The sequence below is a fragment of the Emys orbicularis genome, chromosome 11 (assembly GCF_028017835.1).
Source record: "Emys orbicularis isolate rEmyOrb1 chromosome 11, rEmyOrb1.hap1, whole genome shotgun sequence".
Lineage (NCBI taxonomy): Eukaryota > Metazoa > Chordata > Testudines > Emydidae > Emys > Emys orbicularis.
The window spans coordinates 43,978,308-44,000,345 of NC_088693.1; the positions used below are offsets into that span (position 1 = coordinate 43,978,308).

The 22,038-nt window shown below is 44.3% G+C and overlaps 1 protein-coding gene across 2 annotated transcripts in view; it reads left to right on the forward strand.

The window, feature by feature from the left end:
• The first annotated feature begins 597 nt into the window (after positions 1 to 597).
• The window catches only part of RBM45 (RNA binding motif protein 45), a 34,294-nt gene continuing 12,853 nt past the window's right edge, over positions 598 to 22,038 (forward strand). The window contains exons 1-9 of one of the 2 annotated variants that reach the window (XM_065413472.1): positions 598 to 989; positions 7,562 to 7,684; positions 7,824 to 7,950; positions 9,603 to 9,734; positions 10,103 to 10,282; positions 11,331 to 11,460; positions 15,759 to 15,852; positions 16,253 to 16,419; positions 20,299 to 20,499. In XM_065413472.1, the coding sequence (XP_065269544.1) occupies positions 711 to 989; positions 7,562 to 7,684; positions 7,824 to 7,950; positions 9,603 to 9,734; positions 10,103 to 10,282; positions 11,331 to 11,460; positions 15,759 to 15,852; positions 16,253 to 16,419; positions 20,299 to 20,491 (1,425 nt within the window). In that variant the 5' untranslated portion in view covers positions 598 to 710 and the 3' untranslated portion in view covers positions 20,492 to 20,499. The remainder of the gene's footprint in view (positions 990 to 7,561; positions 7,685 to 7,823; positions 7,951 to 9,602; positions 9,735 to 10,102; positions 10,283 to 11,330; positions 11,461 to 15,758; positions 15,853 to 16,252; positions 16,420 to 20,298; positions 20,500 to 22,038) is intronic. The other variant, XM_065413473.1, reaches the window with a different exon arrangement.

Sequence of the window (22,038 nt, forward strand, 5' to 3'; positions counted from 1 at the left end):
CAGACATTTTACACCTACACAAACTCACAATTCTTTTAACCACCAAAAACCACATATGAAAATTTTTAGGAGGGTGGATGTGTAAAATGTTTTAACTGCAGCACATCTCCTTTGGCAGGGCAATACATTGTCTCAGCTCGAGAAGAGTGGCTGTGTCTAGTCACTGGGCTGCCTTTATCACCACACCCAGGGAAAGGGATGTTGAGATGGACTATCCAGCAGTTATGCAAGCCCCTGTGCCACCCACACCCTGTTTTGGCACCTGTGCAGCTGGCTCCCTGCTTTAGCGACTCTCTCATCCCGCGTTACCCTTCCTGGCCTCCGCCACTGTCTGGCAGCGCATCTCCCCCTTGCATAAGGCCGGCTCCTGCCCCTCCCCGCGCAGTGCGAAACAAGCCCGTGGACCGGTTTGGCCCTTGCTCAAGCTCCATCCCCGCTCACAGCAGGGAATAACTTTCTGAGGGCACAGTGTGGGCAGCAGGCGGCTTCAGCCGCTGTTACTGCGCATGCACAGTAACACCCAGGCGCCGGGAAGGACGTTGTTGCTGGCTGACCCGGTGTGACGACACAAATAGCGATCCTCCCCTTTTGCAACTGGGTTCAGTTTCCGCCAGGCAAACATGACCGCCTTGGCTACTGCTCTCGAGCTGTTCGTGTCGTTACACCGGCGCTGAAGGCTCCGGACTAGTCTCGGGGCAGGCGGCTTCGCCATGGAGGAGTACTGCGGGTTCCGCGTGTCAGCCGTGTGCCTGGACGAGCCCCCCAACAGCCGCGTGTTCCTGGTGCTGGGGAAGGACACGGGGGAGGCGCTGATCCGGGAGCGCTTCGCCCCGTTCGGGGAGATCCAGGACATCTGGCTGGTGCGGGACAAGCGCACCCACGAGTCCCGCGGCATCGCCTTCGTCAAGTTCGCCCGCAGCTCGCAGGCCTGCCGGGCCATGGAGGAGATGCACGGCCGGAGCCTGGCGCCCGACACCAAGGCCATCAAGGTACCGGCCCTCGCGGCCCGACTGCCGCCCGCCGCGCAGCCGCTTCTCCCCCTGTACCCCCAGGGCGCAGGCTGGTCCTGGGCGCAGGTGGTGGCGGGGGGCAGCGAGGCGCGGATTCCTCCCCTTCTTGCCTTGGTTCGGCGGGGCCTGGCCCAGCGCAGCCGCCCCCGCTCCGGCCTCGCGGTGCGAGCTGCCCAGGACTTGTCTGATCGGGCTGTGGGGGTGACGAGAGCCCCCACCTGCCATTGCCTCTCCCCTCCTGCCGGTCCCAGCGCAGAGCCGGGCGCCACAGCATGGTGCGGAAAGGGGATCAGTCACCTCGGCCTTAACCCAGCGGTGCCTCCTTCCCCCACAGCCAGGCATAGTCTCTGCTGCGGGGAGCAAGATGCTTTAGCTAAACGCCCGGAGAAACTCACACTTCAGTCTGCGTCTAGGGCTGGATTAACTTTTTGTGGGCCCGGCACCAAACATATTTGTGGGCCCCCATTGGGGAAATAGGGCATGTGATGGGGGGCAGTCTGCAGAGCGAGATGCCGGTTGGGGCCAATGAGGCACAGTGGGAATGGCCCCACTCAGCCCAGCACAAGGGCACTGTTTACAAACCCAAAACTGGGAGTGGCCCACCCAGCCCTGTACTGTCAGCGTGCCCCTTCCACACTGCCCCCCTGCCCAGTGCCCTGCCCTTATGCCAGCGCCCCCTCACCCAGAGACTTCCCCCACAGATCCCTATGCCCAGCACCCCCTGCCTAGAGACCCCTCCCGCTGACCTCCCACCGCAATTGCACAGCACCCTGCACACCAAGCACCCTGCCCAGCTCTCGCACCCACAGATCCCCTACTGTCCATCACCCCCTTCACAGTCCCACCATCACAGCTGTACAGTGCTCCATATTCCTGAGGGAATTCTGCATCAAATTCTGTGCATAATATTTTAAAATTCTGAATTTTTTTTTATAATAAATACATGTGGAAGCTCCACCACAGCAGTGGGGAGCACAGGCCACTGGCTGCATGGAGGTGGGAGAATACCCTGCAGCCTCCCCTGCCCCTGTGTGACAGGGACTTGGCAGTGAGACTGAACCTGACACAGCACAAGGGCCAGGCCCGCCACAGAAACACCCTGGGGCCCTGCTCCTTTTGCGCCAGGCACACCAGATGTGGGCAGGGAGGCTCAGCCCGGCAGCAGGATCCAAGTGCAGAGGGACTTAATGTGGGGGTATCCAGATGGGGGTAAGAGGGTTCTGTGTGGGGGGTAAGAGGGTTCTGTAGGGGGCAGTCTGGGTGCAGGCAGCTCAGTGGGGGATCTGGATGCACAGGGAGGTGCCACGTGCAGGGGCAATGGGAGTCTGCAGGGGAGACCAAGTGAAAGTGGTTGGAGCTCGGCGGGGGGGAGTCTGGGTGCAGGGGAGGTTGGGTTGTTGTACTTAAAGTACTGCACAGGATCTTTTCAGGGGGAATAAGGTAAACGTCGCATTCATTGGTAATACATGCATCAATCAACACTGTATCATATGCATATGATCTATATTACACTCACTCTGTCTTGTTGTTACCAGCTAGTTGCTCCCCTTAACTTCACTGGCCAGGTGAGTTAGGGATGGAGCCGGGCTTCTGCCGATCCGGATCGATGCTCCGATGTTGACGAGACCCAGGGTCCTCTGCAAGACACTTCACATTTATAGCAGCTTCCCTCTCATGCAAATCTGTGCCAGATTCAAAATCTGTGTGTGTGTCAGTTGGTCCTTTGTGCTGCTTCCTTCTGGGTGTTGTCCCACTGCTGTTCAAAGAGGGTGTTTCCAAAAGAAGGTGCTTGCTTCTAACCCCCCCCTCCAACCCCCAGGCTGTCAATATGTCTGCTCTTTTTTAGTGAGCCCACTTGATGAGTTTTATTGTCCTTGGGTCTGGCTTCCATCCCCTCTCCAACTAGCTGTCTGGAGGTGCTTGCCTTCCATGCCTTGCTCATTCACACCTCATTCATTCAACAGGGCAATTGATTAAGGGATGGAGGGAGGATGGGAGAGATCTTATTCTAGACCTAGCAAAAAGACATTTTTCTTCTACTTTAACTATCCTTAGGGGCTATAACATTATACCAAGGCTTAACACAAAGTTTGCTATAAGTTTTTCTACATAGAGATCTGATACAAAGTTCCTATATCAAAGGACTTGATACAAAGTTGTATGAAAATAGCTTAATACAGAGTTATATGAAGAGGCATAGTACAAAGTCATATGAAAGTTATGTGAAGATGCTTAATACAGAGATTTATCTACAGGGTTCATTTGGGTGGGGGTCTAGGTGTAGGTGGTTGGGGCTCAGTAGGGAGGGTGTCTGGGGGGGGCTAATCGGGGTGGTACAGATGCAGGGGAGGTGGGGCTTGTCAGGGTGAGGGTTTGATGGGCCTGCTTAACAGGGGAGCCCCAGCTGCTGCCAAGGGGATCCGCATGCTGGGCCCCTGTTTCCCTTATCCCAGGGATCGGCAACCTTCGGCATGTGGCCCACCAGGGTAAGCCCCCTGGTGGGCCGTGCCGGTTTGTTTACTTGCCGCGTCTGCAGGTTCGGCCAATTGCGGCTCCCACTGGCCGTGGTTTGCTGCTCCAGGGCAATGGGGGCTGCGAGAAGCCTCGGCCAGCACATCCCTCATCCTTCAGCCCCCCCCCCCATTGGCCTGGAGCGGCGAACCACGGCCAGTGGGATCCGCGATCGGCCGAACCTGCAGACACGGCAGGTAAACAAAACGGCCCAGCCCACTGGGGGCTTACCCTGGCGGGCCGCGGGCCGAAGGTTGCAGATCCCTGTCCTATCCCCCTTCTCTTCCCCATCCCATGCCCCTTCCTTCCCCAGTGCCTCTGTCCCCCTGCCCTGCCTGCCCCACCACAGGCACTCTGTTGTACAAGATGAAGGATGGCTCCCAGCACACAGAAGGGAGCTCAACCAGCACTAGGACCCAGAAGGTGGTGTCCAACTGCAAAGTCCCGGGAGCTGAGCAGCACCTTCTTTTTTCAGCCTGGCTGTGCAGCTCTGCAGTCAGAGTAGGTATGCTCGTTCCACCCCCCCTCCCCAAGATCCCACCCCTCCTCTTCTCTGCCTCCTCTCCCCAGGTGAGCATGCTGCAGCCCGCCCTCCTGCCGGCAAACAGCTGATCGAAACAGCTGATCGGCAGCAGGGAGCGGGAGGGCGGGAAGGGAGCAAGCTGTGAGAGGAGGCAGGGGAAGGGGAGTCTGGCTTCCCTACTGCAGCAGGAGCCTCAGTGCCAGGAGCACCAAGCTTCTGCCCCCTGCAGGAGAGAGCGGGGGGCGGAGAAGTGTGGCCCTGGCCGGGGCCCCCCTGGAGTGTGGGCCTGGTGCCATGGCGCCAGTGGTGCCATGGCAAATCCGCTTCTGTCTGCGTCTCCTCATCTCCAGAACAAGAGACACAAACCTCGACTCTCTTTCGTTTGTCTGTTTAGGGTACTTGGCAGCACTTAGTGCAGCCGCATTTATAGGTGGGCCGCAGCTTTCCCTTGTTTGTGTGAGTTTTCCCCACAGCGACAGGAGGGAGAGAGAAACCTTTAGATAAAGGGAAGTGTGATCATAAAACCACAACAGGAGGCTTAGGGGAAGATATAGTCCCTGGAATTAGTATTTACTCCAGGGATTGGCAACCTTTGCACATTTGTTTACCTGCCGCGTCCGCAGGTTCGGCCGATCGCGGCTCCCACTGGCCGCGGTTTGCCGTCCCAGGCCAGTGGGGGCCGCGGGAAGTGACGCGCGCTGAGGGATGTGCTGGCCGCCGCTTCCCGCTGTCCCCATTGGCCTGGAACGGCGAACCGCGATCCCCAAGGTTACCTTTTTTTCTGTTCTCCCTCTTTACTTATGTTAGTTAAATAAAGTAAATGGATTCGAGAAATAAATGTTCTTTTATTGAGTAGAAGCAGCTTTTCAAAGCCTCGCGGATACACAGCGCCCCTTGCTGTGTTTTTCTTATTGCTCTGGTGTCTAGCTGCTCAAAAATGGCTGCCATGCGATCTGTCTCAACTGCCCACCTCTGTGGAAAATCCCTCCTCCCTCCCCACCTTTTTTTTCCCCACAGATGATATGGAGCACACAGCAGGCAGCTATAACCATGGGGATGTTCTCTTCAATAAGGTCCAACATTGTTAATAAACTTCTCCAGCGCCCTTTCAAACGACCAAAGGCACATTCAACCACCATTCTGCACTTGCTGAGCCTATAGTTGAACCGTTCCTTACTGCTGTCCAGATGGCCGGTGTATGGCTTCATGAGCCATAGGAGCAAGGAGTAGTCTGGGTCCCCCAGGATAACTATAGGCATCTCAACATCGTTAATGTTCATTTTGTGATCTGGAAGGAAAGTCCCGGATTGCAGCTTTTTGAACAGACCCGAGTTTCTAAAGATGTGCGTGATGTCAGTGAAATGCCCCCTGTGATCCAACAGTGCTTGTAACACAATTGAAAAGTATCCCTTTCAGTTTATGTACTCTTTGGCAAGGTGGTCTAGTGCCAAGATGGGGATATGCGTGCCATCTATTGCCCCACCGTAATTAGGGAACCCCATCGTGGCAAAACCATCCACTATGTCCTGCACATTTCCCAGACTCACTACCCTTTGTAGCAGAAGTCGATTTAATGGCCCTGCACACTTGGAGCACAGCAGCTCCCATGGTTGATTTACCTACTCCGAATTGATTCCCCACTGACTGGTAACTGTCTGACATTGCAAGCTTCCAAATAGCGATCACCACTTGCTTCTCCACTGTCAGAGCAGCTCTCATTTTGTGTTGCTGAACTGCAGGGCAGGGGAAAGCTCTGTACAAAGTTCCTGGAAGGCGGCCTTCTGCATTCGAAAGTTCTGCAGCCACTGCTCGTCATTCCATACCTGCAAAGCGATGCGGTCTCACCAGTCAGTGCTTGCTTCACGGGACCAGAAATGGCACTCAACAGAGTGCAGCTGCTCTGTGACTTCCAGCAGCAACTTTGAATTGTGTGGTGTTTGTTTGTTTGTTTGTTTTGTTTTGTTTTTTTCCCAATGGCTTGCAGCAGGGCTGCTTGCAGGACATCGCTACATTCTGCGTGGCAGACCCTACTTCGGTTCTGTAAATATTGCAGGAGAAGGCGCGAGGTGTTTGAGATGCTCACAGCAAGCGTGCACAACTGAGCAGGCTCCATGCTTCTGGGGTTATGGCGTATGCGTGGCGATTTTAAGGCATGAAAACCACTGGGTTGTTTGCCGTTGATATGAGGGAGGGAGCACAGTGCATCATGGGGTGCCAACGCAATGTTCCCATTCTCCCCTGCAGCAATGTTTTGGTCCCATGAGGCATTGCACAAACTTCCCAAAACACACTGCGGCAAGTTGCACTTTGGGATAGCTACCCACGATGCACTGCTTTGTGCATCGATGTAGGCACTGCTAGTGAGGACGCACTCCTTTGAGACAATGAACATGGTGTGGACACGCACAATCAACTTAATTAATTCGGAGGTTCAAGGTCAAATTAGATAAAGTCGACTTAATTTTGTAGTGTAGACAAACCCTGAGAGTTAAAAGCTTAGGACTCTATTCTTTATTCTGCCACAGGCTGTATGGCCTTAGGCAAGTCATTTAACAGCTGTGATTGAGTTTCCCCATCTCTAAAGCGAGGTTACTTTCCAACTAGTTTTTGTGTGTCTTGTAATCCTCTGAAGAGAGGTGCAATATACATGAAAACTATATTCTGAGTATAATTATGACTGAGAAGTTAGGTCTTGACCTATGCTGAGCCCCACATAAGTGGATTCCCATTCAAGTTAGTACACACTGCAGTATCAGGGCTTTAGTATGCTACTTGTTAGACTTTTTTATTTTCTTTAGAACCTGAGAATGACCATACTTGGTTAGACCCATCTGATCCATCTAGTCCAGTATCCTGTCTTCCGACAGTGGCCAATGCCAGGTGCTTCAGAGGAAACGAACAGAGCAGGCAATCGTTAAGTGATCCATGTTTGTTTTTTTTTAAACAAAATGGCTACAATCATGGATCTGCTATGAAGTAGTCCATCCTTTTGCTACAGTGTACATCAGTGCATGCTTTAAGAGCCAGCTATGCCAGCATTAATGCTGCTAATAGTAGGCCAGCCTAGGTATTCATGTCCTTCCTCCTCCACCATGCGTAGGTGCCCTTTCAAAATTTCCTGCCCTCCCAGGTCTTGTGAATGAGGCAGGGTAGCCAGACAACACTGGTGCAACTCATTGACCAGCCAGTTACACTGCTCCCAAGTGCTTAACTTGTGACAGGCTTTTGGAAGATGGGTTATAATAACTGAAGAATGAACCATAATTCTTCATGTGGGAGCATGTGGGCTGGTCTTCCATCTGGGTCCCTGATTGTGTACAGATGTACATGTTTGCAGCAGGCAGGTCTTTTGTCAGAGTATATCTACAGTGAAAGGCAACTTTTTTCTTTTTTGCCACAGGAGTAGTCAGAGAATGCAAATATAAACACAAAGCTATTTGAAGACATTATTTTTCCTGACTATTCATGTATATTTACACTTTTCTCAAGTAATTAACATTGTGTTTAACTCTGTTAGGTGTTCATTGCCCAGTCCAGAGCTTCCGGAAGCCACCGAGATGTTGAAGATGAAGAGCTTACACGCATCTTTGTTAAGATACCGAAGTCCTATACAGAGGAAGATCTGAGGAATAAGTTTAAGGTACTAGTTGAGTTTTAGTTATTCATTATATCCAACTGCATTTTCTCAGGTTATTTTTGACAGTAGATTAAAATGTAAAATTTTTATGAACTTCAGAAATGTTGGATAAAATTGTTTTTACAATTTTTAAATCTCCTAGGTGTATGGAGACATTGAATATTGTAGCATTATTAAGAAGAAGACCACAGGAGAAAGTAAAGGTTTGGGCTATGTGAGGTATTTAAAACCATCCCAAGCTGCCCTTGCAATAGAAGAGTGTGATCGAAGTAAGAATGTGACTGATTTCCCCCCCCCCCCCCCACTCATTTATTATGAGAAACTGTGAACTCATTAGTGTAGGTTCAAGTACGGCAGCCTCTGGCTTCGGTTTTATTAGGAGCAAAATTATTTATGGTGTAAATGCATTGGTGGCCAGACGTTGCAGAACCTAGTACTGCAAACAATGCATGCAGGTAGTACCATTAAGTTCAGTGGGACTAGTCACCTGTGAAAGTACTTGCAGGATTAAGGTCTTAGATTTAAAGTAATAACAGTGAAAGGGCTTTGGGAATGAACTACAGTGACTTCTGTTGATGTAAAATAGCCTGACTGTAGTGCAGCACATACATGTACGTGTATATACACACACACACATTTTTTTATGCAGATGAACTTTTATGAAGTTCTCAGGGGATGCTCAAAATAAAAGGAATATATAATAATGCACAAACACAACAGTAAAATGTATTGTGACTACAGCTATTTAAACAAAACTGCATTTGATACTAATAATACCATGTTTCACTATTTTCAGAATATAGCACACTTAGTCTTATGATTTAACATTTGTTGCAGTTAAAGTTGTTGTCTAGTGCTTCGAGCACAGGATTGACAGAACTAGAATTCCTGTGACATTGGCAATTAATATAACCTCTCATGCCCTAGTTTCTCCCTCTGTAAAATGGGAATAATAAAATACACCTTTCTGTAGTGCTTCATGCTCCTCAGATGATCTGCAATGTTTTTCTTTTTATCCTTTTACACACACAGCCAAGAGGAAACACCAATATTCTGCATAAAGCCTTATTGAACATATTAGATGATCAGTAGTGCTGACGTGGTTACTGTGGTTTCAATAAAGAATGTTCTTCAAATCTTCCTATATGGGCCTTCAAAAAGCTAGAGAACAAATTTGCAAACAAATTAATATAAACAAGGTGTGGTAAAGTTTAGTTCTGAGAGAGTTGTGGTCTAGAGTTAACAGTTAAAACCAGTATCTAAAAGCTGTATAATACTTTATAAAGATGTGCCCAAAACAGTGGACTGGTATGTTTTTAATATAGTGAAATAAATGAATTGTGTAGTCTTGGACTATGTAGTGCCCAATTAATCACAAATATCAATTAAGCACCTATTTTTTATAATTGTCTTAAATATCTTATTCCTAACTAAAATTAGGACACACAAAAACTTCATTTAATGAGAATTAAGGTTATATCAGCCTGTTAACAAATTTAGTATTTTTCTTTAATCCTGGGTCCATGAGGTCAGAATGAAAGGAGTTAGATGGTCTGAGACCAGACCAAATAGCTTACACAGGTGAAGTGCCTAATTCAGCACAGATCTTGGTAGGCAAAGGTAGGCTGAGGCTGCATAGATGTCCAGCTACTTCTTGCCTCTCTGTCAAGTATTTCCAAGATGATCTTTGGGTACTGTACTTCTGAATGGAATAGATAATGGGTTATGTTGCTTCCAATCTTCTAATTGTATGAGTCTTCATGAGTGATAGGATAGCTGTTGTTGTTGTTTTTTTTAAAGAAACAGTAACTGATTTTGCTGTCTGTAATGCTTTTCAATACAATGCTTAAAGAACATTTTCTAGTCACAGATGTTTGAAAAATACATGATGAAATTTGAAATATGTGGTTACTTGTTCCAGGTTACAGGGCCATTTTGGCTGAACCTAAAAACAAGCCGTCTGAATCCTCTGAATGTGAATATTACAGTAGTAGCAGTAGTATGAGGCAGGAGCCAATGGGGCATGAACCTAGAGGGAGTGTGTTTCCCTTTGGTAAGTAATAACTTTTCACATTAACAGTGACTGGTAATTCTGGATAAGATCACACAGAAACTGGAAAGAGTGTTATGGAAATAGAGGTATATTCAGAGAGAGGCAAAATGGAGACACATTTAAAATAGTAGGTCCAGGTTTTTGGTTGTTGGTTCTAACTCAGACATTTAGTTTCTATATTGTTCAGGGTTTTTTTACATTTGGCCTTTGCATTGGTTGTCTGAAATAAATATGTCCTTTTTTTTTTTTTTTTTTTTTTTTTTTTTATAACATGACTTAGGTCCTAGAAATGTTTTAGAAAAATTTTATTGAAATGGTCAAGGTAAATAGTATAGTGACGTGTAATGTGTCTTATTTTGGTTCTTGAGAAGGGCAGCCAGAATTTGGTAGTTTTGAAAAGAGTCAGACGAGAGTTCGAGAATCCGTTTCCAAACGCCTGTCAGTGGTATCGCGACTCCCCTTCGAACAAGAGCAGCTGTTCTTCCTCTTTGATCTAGTCCCAGGACTGGAGTATTGTGATGTTCAGCAAGATCCGCATACTAACCATGGTAAATAACAAAACAAAAAGAACCTCTTTCTTTCTACTGTTTTAACTCTAAAATATTTTATTTTCCCTTCCTCTTCCTTCTCAATACAGAATGATGTAGCCCTTTGGCAGTGGAAGATACATATATTTGGTCCTGCACGCTGCTGTTCTACTCTACATCTCCTCTGAACAGACCTATTAGACTGAACAGTTACATCCTATCCCTAACTAGATCCCTGAGGGGTCCTAATATTTACAAAGTGGGGAAGCAACCCACAGCATCTCTACATTTCATATGCTCAGAAGTCAAAAATCAAATGAAAGCTATTTCTTAATAGATTCTGCATCAGATGTGATGTTATCAAAGATGGGTAGGATTTCTGTTAAGGAAAAAAAACATGCATCTGCTTTGTTGAATTCTCATCATGCCCTCAAAGTAATGTATGGATTCCATCTTAAAATAAGGTTTTACAATTTTAAGCCTGTTAGCTATACTGGCTCTGTGGGGCTAGCTATGGGAGAATGAGCTGGATTATATTATAATCAATAGTATTGTTAACTAAATTGCTGGTACAGAATTATTAGTATTGATGATGCATGATCCAAAAGAACATAGTGGCTTAAATTGCTGGTTACAAGAACTACCTCTGCTTTTAAGCTGACAAATTTGATATGGAAATCATTGATACAACAAACAGGAACCCTACATTTTAATCACTTATTTCAGAAAATAACTACACTTAAAAAGGAAAATATTTGTGTACAAATTAGTGGTTACAAATATCTGTTAACTTTTGGAGGTTTTTTTTATAGGCATTCTATAAAGGAAGTAATATCAGATGATTTTCAGGTTCAGCTGTAAAGATTTGTTCAGTCACCCAGTTTTTGGATTTTGCTAAAGATGAGTTGGATGATGAAGTAAAAAGACTTCATTGTATTTGAGTGCCTATGACTAATTTGGTGTTGTACCCTGCTGTGTTGTTTGAGTACACTTTGTTCTTAGTAGTGCTTTTGAGGATTTCAACTTACACTCTTTCTACATTATCTTGGTATGTTTCATCCATCTTTAGGGCATGCTGTGATTCAGTATACTACTGCAGCATCAGCTATATATGCCAAATACAAGCTACATGGTTTTGAATATCCTCCTGGAAATCGTCTAGGTGTTGCTTTCCTTGAAGATGGGAGCAACGGACTGGAGTAAGTACCAACCCACATAGGTGAAAAGCTGTAATTCTGTGTTCTGGAGAGCAGTGTTTCTCTTTGAAAAATTGTTATAAAGGCAAGGGGAAAAGGAAAAATCAAGAAAATGAAACCTACCACTGTACAACATTGTTTCTATAGTGGATGCTTCTGAAATGTAAGATATTTCAGGGTGCTATGGTGTGCACTCACCACTACAATGCCTCCTGGTATCAGGGGGCAAAGTTACAGGAATCTTTGTCTCCTATGTCCCTTGATGGTCATAGAATATCAGGGTTGGAAGGGACCTCAGGAGGTCATCTAGTCCAACCCCCTGCTCAAAGCAGGACCAATCCCCAGACAGATTTTTACCTCAGTTCCCTAAATGGCCCCCTCAAGGATTGAACTCACAACCCTGGGTTTAGCAGGCGAATGCTCAAACCACTGAGCTATCCCTCCCCCCCTCTGCTTTGTGCACTGTGACGGGTTGGGTCACAGAGACCCCCTTGGGACTGCCACCTGATGTGCTGAGACTACCTCTGAGCCCATTTTCTCTGCCAGTTTGGGCCTTCAGAACCCTGCCTTGTCGAGCCAGACACACCAGTCTGCTCCAACACAGACCCAGGGTCTGAACCACGTGCCCCAAAGCTGCAGACTTAACTGAAAACAGCTTAAGAAGTGCTCCTGTCTCTAGCACCCAGACACCCAACTCCCAATGGGATCCGAACCCCAAATAAATCTGTTTTACTCTGTATAAAGCTTATACAGAATAAACTCATAAATTGTCCACCCTCTATAACACTGATAGAGAGATATGCACAGCTGTTTGCTCCCCCAGGTATTAGTCACTAACTCTGGGTTCAATAATAAGCAAAAGTGATTTTATTAAATATAAAAAGTAGGATTTAAGTGGTTCCAAGTAATAACAGACAGAACAAAGTAAGTTACCAAGCAACATAAAACAAACACGCAAGTCTAAGCCTAATACATTAAGAAACTGATTACAGATAAAATCTCACCCTCAGAGATGTTCCAATAAGCTTCTTTCACAGACTGGACTCCTTCCTAGTCTGGGCCCAATCCTTTCCTCTGGGACAGTCCTTGTTCCAGCTCAGGTGGTAGCTTGGAGATTTCTCATGACTGGATTCTCCTTTGTTCTGGTCCACTCCCTTTTAAAGCTTTGGCACAAGGCGAGAATCTTTTGTCTTTCTGGGTCCCCACCCCTCCTTCTAAATGGAAAAGCCCCAGGTTTTAGATGGATTCCAGTACTAGGTGATATGGTCACATGTCCTGTGAGACCCCAAGCCTTCATTCTTCCTGGCCTGACTCACAGGAAGGCTTGAAAGTAAACAGAGCCATTTACACCAATTGTCCAAGTTGATGGGAGCCATCAAGATTCCAAACCACCATTAATGGCCCACACTTTTTGCATAATTACAATAGGACCTCAGTTATATTTCATATTTCTAGTTTCAGATACAAGAATGATACATTTATACAAATAGGATGACCACACTCAGATTATAAGCTTTGTAATGATACCTTACAAGAGACCTTTTGCATGAAGCATATTCCAGTTAAATTATATTCATGCTCATTAGCATATTTTTATAAAATCATATGGAGTGCAATGTCACATGCACAACTCAGCCCTCCAGAAGTCCAATCCCTTTGGGGTAGCTAAAGCTCAAACTAATGTCCCAAAACACTCTCAATCAATCTGCTCTTCTCCTGGGCTGTCTCTTCTGTCTCTTCCTTAGTTACTGTGGAGTCTTCTCTCCAGATTTGGCCTCGAGCACTGGCCCCTCAAAGTGTCTCCTTGAGGTAGACAAGGAAGGCGAGGTAAATATTTCTTTGAGGTGTCTATTCTCTTGCTGAGTCTAGCTTAGGCTTCTTCATGAGAGTCTTTGTGGTTCCTCCCTTCAGATTGAATTCTCTCCCCTTTTATGAGGCCCAGGTGTCCATTAAATTATTACCTGATGCCTCCCATCCTGCCCCTTTGGCTGGGAAGCAACTAATTAGGTAATCTGTTGTACCTGTACTGTAATTAGTTGACTATTAACCCCTTTCCAGGCCACAGTGGGGTTTCACTACACCACACAGGGCACAATCCCAGAAAAGGCCTTTTGAGACACCAAACATTGCTGCTACTTTTCAAGAGACAGAGGGAAAAGAAAAGATAAAACATTCCTTTTATTTTAAGATGACTTGTAAAATGTGACCAAACCTTTTTTACCAGATTGCGATGTATAAAGAAGTCTGAGAATGGGGTGGTGGGTTTTATATTAGAAGCAGGTTTTTGTCTATTGTTTCCTGGAAGACTCTGGGTGACTGTAGAGCTAATAGGATATTGGCAGCGTGAGTACCAAGGAAGTGGGACCTGCGCAGATCAGGGGAAGGGAATTGAAGATGGATAATGACCTGACCAAAACACCTGACAAAGAATGAAAAATCATTGTTAAAGATTCAACACCATTTCTTACTCCTGAGGGCATTCTGCTCCTAAAAATTCTGTGCCAAAATATTAAAAATTCTGCACACAATATCTTAAAATTCTGCAAAATTATGCAAATTTTATTTGTCAAATAAATGTGGAGGCTTCAGCATGGCATTGGGGAGCACAGGCCACTGGCTGCACAGAGGTGGGAAGTAACTTTTCTGCGGGGAAGCAAAGAAATCTGTGGGGGACATAAATTCTGCGCATGTATACTAGTGGCGCAGAATTCCCCCAGGAGTAATTTCTTGCTCAGTTAAGTGATGGGGGAGCTATTTTTGCTCAAATTCTTCCAGGAGACTTTCGGCCAAACCTGGGAGGCCAGTGATTTAATACTCTTGATATTTATAAGGTTAAAAAAAGTAGAATAAAAATTGTTTATGTATCATAAGAAGCAAGAAAACAAAACCCCCAAAGTAAGCATAGCCCAATATTTTTTCGTCAGCATGTCCTCTTTAAGAGAAAATACATAACTTGGGTGTTTGGAAGTGCATGTAGTTTGAGCCAGCATGCCATATTGTAAAGCCATTCTAATGCTTCTGTTAATACCTAATTCCAAGAGTCGCACAATTGTAAAATGTGAAGAGGTTTGCCTTATTCTAGCTTTGCAAAATATAAAATCTTGCTAGTCCAAGCAAAAAATGTAATTGTTTTACCTTCACTATCAAAATAGACCTCTCTGGCTTTAAGATTAAGCTTGATAAGTTTATGGAGGGGATGGTTTGATGGGATAACGTGATTTTAGTCAATAGGTCAATAACGTGCCATCGCAGGTAATTAGTATCAATGGTCAATGCGGGTCTGGCTGGAGAATCTTGCCCACATGCTCGGGGTTCTGCTGATCGCCATATTTGGGGTCGGGAAGGAATTTTCCTCCAGGGTAGATTGGCAGAGGCCCTGGAGGTTTTTCACCTTCCTCCGCAGCATGGGGCAGGGATCGCTTGCTGGAGGATTCTCTGCGACTTGAAGTCTTTAAATCATGATTCGGGGACTTCAACAGCTGAGTCAAGGGAGAGAATTATTCCAGGAGTGGGTGGGTCAGCTTTTGTGGCCTGCATCATGCGGGAGGTCAGACTAGATGATCATAATGGTCCCTTCTGACCTTAAAGTCTATGAGTCTAAAATGGATAAGAAAATTATAGGGAAGAAATAATGTTTCCAGCAAACTCATTTTTACTTCTCTCAGGCAACGTAAAGAGCTGAGTTTAACTCCATGAGCTGGGTTTGTATATTCTGTCTGTCTATTAAAGCAACAGTGATAACTGAAAGGCTATGTTATAGGAAAAGAGTATAGAACATTGGGATACAGGTATCTCAGGGCTTGGCTACACTTACGCGGTAGTTCGGCGGCTGGCAATCGAACTTCCGGGTTCGATTTATCGCGTCTTGTCTGGACGCGATAAATCGAACCCAGAAGTGCTCGCCGTCGACTCCGGTAATCCTGCTCGGCGAGAGCAGTACGCGGAGTCGACGGGGGAGCCTGCCTGCCGCGTCTGGACCGCGGTAAGTTCGAACTAAGGTACGTCGACTTCAGCTACGTTATTCACGTAGCTGAAGTTGCGTACCTTAGTTCGAATTGGGGGGTTAGTGTAGACCAGGCCTCAGTGTATTCCGGGTCTAACAAGAGTACTCACATAAATTTGCAACAATTTACTTATTCCTGGATGTTCTCAGCACATATCAAGGAAAACTGAATAGATGTTTTCTTGATCAGTTCTTTCTCTGAAAACTTTGATTTTAAACGAATTGTCATGTGAATTTCTTAAGATTATAGTAATGTTACTTTTTGCTGTAAAGACAGTCTGATTATTTCTGCTTGCAGCCACATCAGAAAAATGGCAACACAGCTGGTGACTTCACAGGTGTCATCAATGGTGTCACATAATAATCTAGTTGGTCAGCAACGTACATCTTCTGTAAGTAACTACACTCTATACTTTTGATGTTGTTTCTCCTCAGTTGTTACAGAACCTTGAAATGTGCAATAAGCAATCGTGTCCCATCTTTTTTTCTCTTACCCTTGTGACTGCTTTAGGAGCTGACTTTGTTTGTTTGAAGTGTGGTGGGTTGATTTGTGCTTTTCTGTACTCTTTAAAGGTGGTATGATCTTAACTGGATTTATTGCCCAGGAAAAATACTGTCAGGGAGGTAGCCAAGAAAAACACATCAGTTAATCATGTGGCTGTCAGAGAGCCCATATGTAATCCAGGACTTTAATGTCCTACAACAGTAACAGAGTACTAAATCAGATAAAATGGAAATTTTCACTTTATTTTCATCAGTTACGTTTTTCGTTACATTTTATTTTTGTTTCAGCAACCTTACAGCGGAAGTCCTAGCTCTCCGTTATCTCAGCCCCAAACAGATGCTGTACTTCCATCACGCAAAAAAAAGGTTCCACCTGAGACTTCTATGAAGGAAAGGCTTTTCATAGTGTTTTATCCTCGTCCCTTACCTGTAAATGTGTTGGAGGATGTATTCTGGTAAGGTACCATTTAGTGATTAAAATAACTTCAATAGTAGTAGAATAAATTTTGAAAAATTTAGAATAAACACTGAAATCAAACCAGGTCATAATCGTGAGACAGCCCACAGCAAATACAAGTGATCAACTGATAAATTAAACAGTAGAAAGTCACCAGGAGCAGATGGTATTCACCGAAGAATTCTGAAGAAACTCGTATATGAAATTGCAGAACTACTAACTGTGATATGTAACCTATCACTCACTTAAGTCCGCTTCTGTACCAGATGACTGGAGGATAGTTAATGTAATGCCAGTTTTTAAAAAAAGACTCCAGAGGCGATCCTTGCAATTACAGGCTGGTAAGCCTAATTTTAGTACCACGCAAATTGGTTGAAACTATAGTAAAGAACAGAATTATCAGACACATAAATGAACAACATTTGTTGGGGAAGAGTCAACATGGCTTTTGTAAAGGGAAATCATGCCTCACCAATCTTTTTAGAATTCTTTGAGGGGGTCAACAAACATGGAGAAGGGTGATCCAGTTGATGTAGTGTAATTGGACTTTCAGAAAGTCTTTCACAAGGTCCCTCAAGACAACTCTTAAGCAAAGTAAACAATCATGGGACAAGAGGGAAGGTCTTCTCATGGATCAAAAACTGGTTAAAAGAAAGGAAACAAAGGGTCAGAAGAAATGATCACAGTGGAGAGAGATATAGCGGGGTCCCCCAGGGATCTGTACTGGGGTCAGTACTGTTCAGCATATTCATAAATGATCTGGAAAAAGGAGTAAACAGGTGGCAAAGTTTGCAGATGATACAAAATTACTCAAGATAGTTAAGTCCAAAGCTGGCATTGAAGAGTTACAAAGGGATCTCACAAAACTGGGTGGTTGGGAAACAAAATGGTAGATGAAATTCAATATTGATAAATGCAATGTTGTGCACATTGGGAAAACATAATTCCAACTATACATACAAAATGATGGTGTCTAAATTAGCTGTTACCATTCAAGAAAGACATTTTGGAATCCTTGTGGATAGTTCTCTGAAAGCATTTGCTCAATATGCAGTGGCAGTCAAAAAAAGCTAACAATGTTAGGAACCATTAGGAAAGGCATAATAAATATCATAATGCCACTATATGGTATGCCCACACCTTGAATACTGTGTGCTGTTCTCATCGCACCATCTCAAAAAAGATATATTAGAATTTGAGAAGGTACAGAGAAGGGCAACAAAAATGATATGGGGTATTGAACAGCTTCCATATGAGGAGAGATTAAAAAGACTGGGACTTTTCAGCTTGGAAAAAAGAGGACTAAGAGGGGATATGATAGAGGCCTATAAAATCTTGAAAGGTATGGACAAAGTGAATAAGGAAGTGTTTTATTGCTTCACATAACACAAGATCCAGGGGTTACCCAATATACAGTAACGCCTCGCTTAACGTTGTAGTTATGTTCCTGAAAAATGCGACTTTAAGCGAAACAATGTTAAGCAAATCCAATTTCCCCATAAGAATTAATGTAAATAGGGGGGGTTAGGTTCCAGGGGAAATTTTTTCACCAGACAAAAAACTATATATTCTATAGATATACACACAGTATACGTTTTAAACAAACAATTTAATACTGTTCACAGCTATGATGATTGTGAAGCTTGGTTGAGGTGGTGAAGTTAGAGGGTAGAAGAGGGAGGGATATTTCCCAGGGAATGCCTTGCTGCTAAATGATGAACTAGCACTCGGCTGAGCCGTCAAGGGTTAACACGTTGTTAATGTAGCCTTTCACACAAGGCGGCACGAACACGAGGGAGGGGAGACAGCATAGCAGACAGAGACAGACACACACCTTGTGTGGGGGAGAGAAAGAGAGATGCACACTGCCCCTTTGAGTAAGCTTGACCGACTCTTAAGTGCATTGTCTTTTTAAGTGGGTCAGGAAGTTGAGACAACAGCTGCTGCCCCAAGCTCTCTCTGTCTCTCTCCGTCTGTGTCCCCTCCCTGCTCTATATGGAGATGGGGTAAGTGGGGTGCAGGAGCAGGGGGGGAAGGTGACACCCTGACATTAGCCCCTCCCGCACAGCAAGCAGGAGTCTCTGGGAGCAGCGCCAAGGCAGAGGGCAGGAGCAGCACGTGGCAGTAGGGGGAGGGACAGCTGAACTGCCAGGCAATTGCTAGCCTGTTGGGCGGCTGCAGCACAGGGAACTTACGGGAATGGGGAGCTGATAGGGGGCTGCTGGTCCACCCTGGTTACAAGCCCCCACCAGCTAACTGCAACGGGCTGCTCTTCCTGCAAGCAGTGGACAAAGCAGGCGGCTGCCAAACGACGTTAGAAGGGAGCATTGCACAACTTTAAACGAGCATGTTCCCTAATTGATCAGCAATGAAACAACGTTAACCGGGACGACTTTAAGTGAGGAGTTACTGTAATTAGTAAGCAGCAGCTTTAAAACAAAAGGAAGTACTTCTTCACACAATGCACAGTCAAGCTATGGAACTTGTTGCCAGGGTGGTTTTGAAGGCCAAAACTATAATGGGGTTCAAACAAAGAATTAGTTAAGTTGATGGAGGATAGGTCCATCAATGACTATTAGCCAGGATGGTCAGGGATGCAACCCCATCCTCTGAGTGACATTAGCCTCTGATTACCAGATGCTGGGACTGGATGATGTGGGATGGATCACTTGATAATTGCCCTGTTCTGTTAATAGCATCTGGCATTGGCCACTGTTGGAAGACAGGTGGCAAAGTTTGCAAATGATACAAAATTACTCAAGGTAGTTAAGTCCATTGGTCTGACCCATTGTGGCCATTCTTATGTTCAATAAATTATGGTCCATTTCCAAACAAATGTCAATATTGTGCTGCCAGTTATTAAACCTGATGTGCAGATAACCCTGAAGTCAAGTTATCAGTTTCATACGCTTTATTTGCAGAAAGCTTTAGTACTTCATGCTCTTATGGTATCACATATCTATTTCAGCTTGAAATTTTAACTGCTTATTATTTGAGAGATCGTGGGAAACCTGCATAACAATATAGATTCAGGAAGTTGCTTCTGGTATAATTAAAACCTGACCTGAAGTAATGTAATCTTATTTGTACTACTGGCCTGCCTCCAAAAGTCATTTGAGGGTACCCAACATATTGGTATCAAAGACTTGGGAGACAATTTTTGCCCATTTCACCTTTTTAAAACTCGTTTTAGAGTTGCTCTACCAACTTTGTTGGATTATTTTGTATGTATTAAGGGACATGGCAACATTCCCCCATTCTGATATCTGCCAGCTCTATTGGCGTAACTGAGGGACAGCGCTTTTTAAAAGTCAAGCCACTTTTAAAAACAGACAAAAAGAAAAACCCAGTTCCAGTTTGTGTGGAATTTGAAATGTACCTACTTGGGCTACTGGACTACCTTAGTCAGAGTCTGAAGGGAAAGGAAGCTATTCTTCATGGTCTTTGCATCCTATATTATGACCTGACATAACTTATATTACATATAAGTACATTTTGTCTTTTCTTCTCTCTCTGCCTCAGCCCCTGCCTTGGAGCCCTCAGGTGACTTGGGAGAGTAGGACTTTCTATGATAAGTTTTTAATATTTATTTTTAAGGCACTTTATTGAGGTCTTCTCAAATGTAAATCACAAGTGAACAAATATAGTCCACTCACATAAGTAAACTAGCCCACAGACATCCTTTCTGAAGTTGTCAGAAGGACTACCAAAGTGTCACTTCCACACCACCTGTAGTGATCATGATGTCGATCAGGTTTACTTGTTTTTTTTGTTTTAAATGTTGGGTAAAGCACTGATATGGGTGATTTTTATTGAGGGAGTGCTTAGAGAATGTGGCCTAACAATCTTCTTCCCTTTTTTTTTTTTTTTTTTTAAGTCGGTTTGGACATCTTATAGAAGTTTACCTTGTGTTAGGAAAAAATGTGGGCTATGCTAAGTTTGCAGACAGAACAAGTGCTAGCGATGCCATAACTGCATTACATGGCAAGATTGTGAATGGTGTCAGGCTTAAAGTAATGTTGGCAGATTCACCTGCAGAAGAATCTAACAAACGTCAAAGAACTTACTGACCTCATGGGTAAGTACTTCGTCTGGATGTAAACTAAAATTCAGCTAGTTTAAATGGTGGGTCCTCTGTTATTCTTTGGTAACATTTCAATTCTAACCTCAGTTTTTAAGCAATTTATAACTTGTCTTTAAAAACTTGCTTCATGATAAATTTGGAATGTAAGATCACTGCCCAAAAGCATATTTTTAATTTTTAGTAGGTATTTTTTTAAATAAAACTTTTGTTTATTTTTAAATATATACAGTTAAACATAAACCAATTGATCAATATCAGTCTGGACAACCATATGAAAATGATTAACTTTATGTACTTATAATGTATCAATGCTGAACATTTTAAAGAGGGGAAAATATAGAAAAATAAAGGATATGATTGAGATCAGTCTCTATCATTCTTTCACTAAAGAACACCACCTGTCACAATGGTGGTAGGTAAGTCCAAAGATCTGAGGTCTGAGAAAAGAGAAGAAATAGAGGAAAGTGGTAAATAAAGTGGATCTTAGAAGAAGGAAGAAAGACAAGTGAGAACCCAAAAGTTTCTGGGCCATCTAGGGGAAATCCATAGTGTAAATATGTCTTGTAGTATTTCCCAGAAAAGGGAGAATGAAAGAGACTTTTAAAAAGCACCCAATTGACTTAAGGCACAAGTCCTGTTGAAAATTGATGGAACTTGTGCTCCAAAATCATTTAGGTATTTTTTTTGAAAATCCTACCCAGTAGGTCTAGGTTATTTCTCCTGGTAAGGAATGGAAAGGAATTTCTCCATATGTGCATCTGTGAAGACCAAAATTGTGTGTGTTCCACTATCATTTGGTGAGAGATATAGATAAGATAAAGACTGTGAAGGCTCTTCCTCACCTCCCCCGAAGGTAGGAGGGACGGGTTATCATCAGTAAGACCATGGAAGTAAAGTTTAGTTGTGGGATAATGGGCATCTGAGTGCTCCTGTAGTTTAGTAAAATGGGAAATCCATTTAGGAAAGATCTTTTGGAAGACCAAAGAATGAGACCTGGAAAACAGGTGATGAGTTGCACATTGTGAGAGGTCTGTCACTCTAGATTCTGTAGCACACCAGCCAGAATACTATTTAAAATTATGAATTCCTATTATGAATTAAGCAAAGGCAAGACAATTCAGGTGCTAGATTCAATTCCATACTTAATTGCCCATCAAATTGTCAAATTACTCATGCCACTTATAACTGGAGTTGAAGGAGTGGAGTGTGATAGCTAGTATTTGGCGATAGCTAATACAGACTGGCAAAGTGCCACTGATCATTGGTCTTCAACGTGCGTGACTCAAGTAGGGAGGTAAATATTGGGTGCCTCTGAAAAAGGGTTTAATAGGGATCTGGGGTTGCTTGGATTTAAAAGAAGGAAAGGGTATAATAAATCGACTTTACTTATGTCTAATGGTTTTACATTGTGACTATTAGAGGTTATTACTGAAGCTTTTTATTCCATTCCTCAGGCAGAGATTGCTCCATAAAGAAGTTTGGGGCTTAAAGCCATCTGTCTTTCAGGCTCCTTTTTGATGGAGCTTGGCAGAG